General features: G+C 32.6%; 1 protein-coding gene across 1 annotated transcript in view; it reads left to right on the top strand.

Annotated features, from left to right (window-relative positions):
* TWF1 (twinfilin actin binding protein 1) overlaps window positions 1–5,663 on the top strand; it is a 10,588-nt gene extending 4,925 nt beyond the window's left edge. Inside the window, exons 5-9 of the mRNA XM_014529574.1 lie at window positions 621–725; window positions 2,341–2,466; window positions 2,741–2,891; window positions 3,010–3,131; window positions 3,522–5,663. Of these exons, the coding sequence (XP_014385060.1) occupies window positions 621–725; window positions 2,341–2,466; window positions 2,741–2,891; window positions 3,010–3,131; window positions 3,522–3,692 (675 nt within the window). The 3' untranslated portion in view covers window positions 3,693–5,663. The remainder of the gene's footprint in view (window positions 1–620; window positions 726–2,340; window positions 2,467–2,740; window positions 2,892–3,009; window positions 3,132–3,521) is intronic.
* Window positions 5,664–6,270: the final 607 nt, after the last annotated feature.

Here is a 6,270-nt window from a genome sequence, read left to right as displayed (position 1 = left end):
AGGTTTTGTTGTCTAGACCTTTTTTCTGGTTTAGAAAGTAATATAATCTGTTGTATAGAATACAAGATTAAATGGATTACTTTGCTTATTCATCATTAATTGTAAAATGGCCTAGTTTTTTAATTCTGTCCTCAGTCTTCCAAACCACAAAATTTTGATAAAAAGTAGACTTCTGGAATATTTTTTTCTTTGAAATAAGAACTTTTATTATTCTCTATGAATGATTATAGAGAAATTATGTCATTATAATAAGAATTCATAGTCTGGATATGTTGATTGTTAAATAATTACAGGGCAGGCTTCCCCAGCAGGTTAATGAGAATTGTCCTTTGGACTACAGCGTGACTGGTTCATCATGTGGCTGGCCATCACCACCAGCACACTCATAAAAAGACTTGGTCATTATAAAACTTTAGGAAGTGAAGAGTAGATTCTCCCCTTAAATTTGAAACCTGTAGAATAGAGAATTTAAAAAATAAGGAAAAATAGTAAAATTCTTGATAGTTTTATTTCAGTGAAAACATTTTCTTTTCTGTTAAACTGACAATTTGTTCTGAGTAACCTCACTGAGGTGTGACTTCCAGAGAATAACTAATAGTAGTGCATTTCTTTTTTTATAGGAAGATGTATCATTACATGGATATAAAAAATACTTGCTGTCACAATCCTCTCCTGCCCCATTGACTGCAGCTGAGGAAGAATTACGACAGATTAAAATTAATGAGGTAAGTTGCCATTTTGAAACCATTGCAAGCTTTTAAGTGATAACTAGACAATAAATAGGTTAGGTGGCTTACATTATTCCGTTTAGTTTAGAGACAAGACTATGCTCAATGTGTTTTCAGGAAAAAGGTTAAAAGTGAATATTAAACTTCACGTCATTTTCATAAATAGCGTTGTTTTGTCTTTATAATGTATGTGACAGAATAGTAAATCTTCCTGTTGGAAGCACAACTGTTTTTAACTTTGTACTTTAGATACTAAATAATGGGAAAAGTGTATGTTACCCATTTAGTGCAGAGAATACTGTATCTACTGAGTTTCCCTAAAGCAGGTTTTTTTTTTTTTTATGTTATGTTAGGGAATAGTGATGACTAAAGAGAATAAAATACAAATGCTAAAGGATGTTAAGGAGTTCTAGAAGCTCTATAAATTTAACTTCTGTGAACACTACTTAGATGGTGTTTATATGTATATACTTATTTAGCATATTTGAGTTAATAAATTCCATATTATTGTTTATCATTTTTTAATGTGTTTACTGTATCCATTCTAATTAGAAGTTAGAAAAGCTACTGTATTTCTACTGGAATTTATAGAAAAGAGCAAGTAAAAAAAAAAAGAACAAGTAGCAGAAACTAATATTCATTAGTCTGACTAACAGAGTAATAGGAATAAGTCTGGAAAGCGATTGAATATTCTTTAACCTGATAGCAAGGATCTATTTTTATATTAACTCAGGTAACTTGAGTAGGTACGTTTATGTGATTTTTTTTTTTTTTTACAAGTTTGATAGTTTGTTTTATTCCTTGCAATCAGAACCCAGAGGATCATATTGGGGTATGCATTTGCACATGTTCTATAATGTTTTCATTATCCAATATCATTTATGCTGTAGAATCTCCATTCATTTTTTTTTAAAGTAAAACTTCTTTTTGATTTTTTGTTGCAACACTGCAAATGAGACCCTATATAAGCTATCAGTTATTGAGTATAAAAGTCTTAAACATGCATTGAAAGCTTTCTTGAAGTACTCTTCTTCCAGTACATGTATACCCATGTTCTTAGTAATGAAAGCTCTGAATCTGGAACTTCTGCAGTAGTATACTTTGTTGAGCTGTGTGTGTGTCTTTGTATACTGTGTGTACTCCTTTGAATTCAGTGCATGGTATTTGTGTTACATTTTATGTCTAGCAGAACAAAATAAAGCTCTATACATACTTTATATATATATATATATTACTGTCCATAAATCTTATCAAGTAAAATTTGATAATTAAAGGTGTAATATGAAGACACTTCAGAGAGCTTATGTAGCTCACTGCAGTTGTGCCAAACAAATAAAAACCCCTAAAACCCCATTAACACTTACATTCACTCCCCACATTTTCATAAAGATGTGTCATGCACTGTGCATGTTGACAAAGTGCTAGCAGGACATTAACAAATGTGAAAAATTACTTGCTTTTTAAGTTGGTAGTGTTTTAAGTGTTCATTTTAATTACATTGAAATGGGCAAGGGTGGAATGGCACTTTATAGAAGTGGGGTTTTGTTATATCTGCCATATGACACTGCTTAATGCTGAAAATTTATCCGCACATTAAATCTGTCATACTTAGGTACAGACTGACGTGAGTGTGGACACTAAGCATCAAACACTGCAAGGAGTGGCATTTCCTATTTCTCGAGAAGCTTTTCAAGCTTTGGAAAAATTGAGTAACAGACAGCTCAACTATGTGCAATTGGTAAGACATATAATGATTATTATGAAATGACTGCTCTTTTTGGTAGCTTATGGCTTAGAGAAGGTCTATTTTTAATAGATTTTCCAACTTTTTATTTGTTTTATTTGCTTCTTGATTATTCTTACCCGTATTTTTCAACTATAAAAGCAATATATAATACACTCATGTGAAAAAGTTAAACCTGTATGTTTCCCTTATCTCCTAGTATTTTAATTATCATTTTTAAATATCTTTGTATCTGTTTTAATGAGTATACTTTGTTTCTTATTGACAGGAAATAGACATAAAAAATGAAATAATAATTTTGGCCAACACAACAAATACAGAACTAAAAGATTTGCCAAAGAGGATTCCCAAGGATTCAGCACGTTACCATTTCTTTCTGTATAAACATTCTCATGAAGGAGACTATTTGGAGTCCATAGGTATGTGACACATTGTTTTTAACATGTTACTTATTTCTTGCCCAGAAGGCTTATGAGGTTTAGTATTTGCTTTAATTGATATGCTGCTAATTGTATTTATTGTTATTTTTTAACACAGTTTTTATTTATTCAATGCCTGGATATACATGCAGTATTAGAGAACGGATGCTGTATTCTAGCTGCAAGAGTCCTCTGCTAGAAATTGTAGAAAGACAACTACAAATGGATGTCATTAGAAAGGTAATTACCTACCTACTTATTTATCTTATCAATAGTTATCTAATGCCTACCTATTTATTTAAAAGTTTTTCAGTTTTTGCTAGATTTGTATTGCCTTTGCATGTAGTTCATGATGTATTGTGATTTATAAATAAAAGTGTTTCCTTGTTCTCATCATAAATCCTTAGGATCTCCTCCACTCCTATCATGATCCGTCTCCCTATAGATCTATACTCTCTAATATGTAGCCACAAACTATATGTGGCTACTTAAATTTTAATATAAATTAAAATTAAATAAAATTTAAAATTTAGTTTCTGAATAACACTAGCCACATTTCAAGTGCTCATTAAGGTTTGCATGGTGTACTTTTCATTTTGCATTATTCTTTATTGATTTCTTCTCTTATAGATTGAGATAGACAATGGGGATGAGCTGACTGCGGACTTCCTTTATGAAGAAGTACACCCTAAGCAGCACGCACATAAGCAAAGTTTTGCAAAACCTAAAGGTCCTGCAGGAAAAAGGGGAATTCGAAGACTAATTAGGGGTCCAGCTGAAACTGAAGCCACTACTGATTAATATCATTATATTAAGTGTTACAATACTAGTTTTTTAAAAGTCCAACTTTTAGTACAGGAGAACTAAAATCATTCCATGTTGATATGTAGTAGAGAAAAAATTTGAACTTTTTGAAAAATAGCACTTTTCACTTCTGTGTGTTTTTAAAATTAATGTTATAGAAGTCTCATGATTTCTATTTTTGAGTTAAAGCTAGAAAAGGGTTCAATATAGTGATGTTTAATTTTGTCACACTGTTTTCAGAGTGATGATTCCACACTGTCACAGAATTCTTCAAGTTTTGTACAGTTGGGCCAATTCCAGAAAGTCTAATGTCTGAAAGTAAGATGTACTTCCTATTACTCTTTAGTGAGACAAAATTTTTTCTTTAAGGGAGAAAGGCCTTAAAATATTCATACTACTTAAGGATTATGTAATACCTTAATCAATAAAGAAAAAAAAGAATCAGGTTAGATTATTTTCTAAGCTGAAGATTAGTGTGCCTAAGAAGAGGTGGAAAGTTGCTTACTTTGAGGAGCAGGCGAACTCTCAGAGTGGGATCATGTTTGCAACTTTTAGAAACAGTGCTTTCTTGCAGCAGTCTTCTATTTCACTTTTTGGTTTTTAAAATGGCATTAAAATTTCAAAAGATCAGCTCACTCTGAAACCTTAAGGGTACAAGATATTTTCTGTACTGCAGGATTTCTCATGTCATTGAAAGACATGTTTATACAGCTTTAGTAAATTCTCTTTCTAATGCTTTAAAAAAATTTCTATTTCAAAAATAAGTCATTTCATTGTAAGTAGTGTGAGGCCAAATATTTACGTTCAATTGAATGTAATATCATAGTATTAATATAATTCCAAAGCAAATATTTAAAGTCAGTAATACTGAAAACATCAAGATTGATTTCTCTACAAAACCATATATTTATAGGAAAATTGTGTTCTCTATCATTTTTGAGCAAATATTCAGATTTAACCAAACTGTTTTAAAGTCCCAGTACTTGGCCTAACACAGATGAACACTAAAGAATCTTGTTTCAATTTTTATCTTATTTCAAGACACATTTAACTTTTCCAAAGCTTTGCATTTTTATCTACAACCTACAGAGATTTTGAGCCTCATTTTTCTTTGATACTTGAAATAGAGGGAGCTAGAACACTTCATCATGTTTAATCTATTAAACCTGCTGCGAGAGCCATAACTTGGAGGTGTTTTCTAAATGAACTGTGGGGATCCAGAATTTAGAATTTTTTGATCTAAATTTTATGCTGCATAAAACAATATCAGAAATGCACATTTCATAGTATAAAATACAAAACACTCACTTTTACACATTATTACCTAAGGTAATATATGCACCTTTCAGAAATTCGATGTGTGTTTGAGTAAAGCATATTAGAGTAATTATAGGTTGACAGATTTTTTTCCTAGAATTAAATAAGTATTTGTGTGGGGTTTTGTTTGTTTACAATTAATCAGACTATTATGTTTGTGCAAAATAATCAACAGTAATGTTGCACTTGTTTACTAAAGATATATTTTAAGTTGTTTCATGGGTGCACACATAGACACAATATACACACAAATTCCTGCATTGAGAATCCTGAAGCTGTTGTTTTTAGTCAGGAAGATTGTTAACCTGTCATAAAATAATTTAGCAGTGAATGTTTTTCTGTACTATCCATGTGCAATTATACTCTAAATTCCACTACACTACATGAAAGTAAATGAACATTCCAGAATATAGATGTGATTATAGAGTCTTAAAACTAATTATTATTAAACCAATGATTGTTGAAAAATCAGTGATGCATTTGTTATAGAGTGTAACTCATCGTTTACAGTATATTTTAGGTGGTGTCATCATAACAATAGAAGGTGAATAACATATTCCCAATAAATTTATATAGCATTGAAGAATTACGTCTTCTGTGGACATTTTATAAGTGCATTTTATATTGCAATAAAAAATTTTTCTCTTTAAATTGTGTACTAAGTTGGTTTTCTAGTATAACCTTTTTTTAAATGTTTGGACAATTCTACATAATGCAATGCCTGGTGATAGGTTCGAAATCCCATTCATTTATTCATTTGTTAATTAACCTGTCTAAACCAAAAAGGACTTTAAGTAGTTTGAAGCCTATGCAAGTTGAATCAAGAGTGCTTCATTTAGATGAGAACTTTCCACTGCTGCAGCAGTCCTGGAAATGCCATGAGTTACACATTCCCATTGTGATAGAAACACCCAGTACAATAGGGCAGCAACATACTTGATAAGCTCTTAAGGAACCAGCTTATTCAAATACTAGAGGCCTGGTGCACAAAATTCGTGCATGGGGAAGGGGGGGATCCTCTCAGCCCAGCCTGCACCCTTTCCAATCCGGGACCCCTTGAGGGACATCCCTCTCAAAATCCTTGACCGCTGGCTCCTAATCGCTCACCTGCCTGCCTGCCTGGTTGCCACTAACTGCCTCCCCCTGCTGGCCTGATTGCCCCTCATTGCCTCTGCGTGCTGGCCTGATCGTCCCTCACTGCTCCTCTTGCCAGCCTGGTTGCCCCTAACTGCCCGCCCCCCCCCGCCCGCTGGCCTGA

The sequence above is a fragment of the Myotis brandtii genome, unplaced genomic scaffold, assembly GCF_000412655.1.
Source record: "Myotis brandtii unplaced genomic scaffold, ASM41265v1 scaffold686, whole genome shotgun sequence".
Lineage (NCBI taxonomy): Eukaryota > Metazoa > Chordata > Mammalia > Chiroptera > Vespertilionidae > Myotis > Myotis brandtii.
The sequence above is the reverse complement of the archived record's forward strand: the minus strand, read 5'-3'. Positions and strand labels throughout refer to the sequence as shown.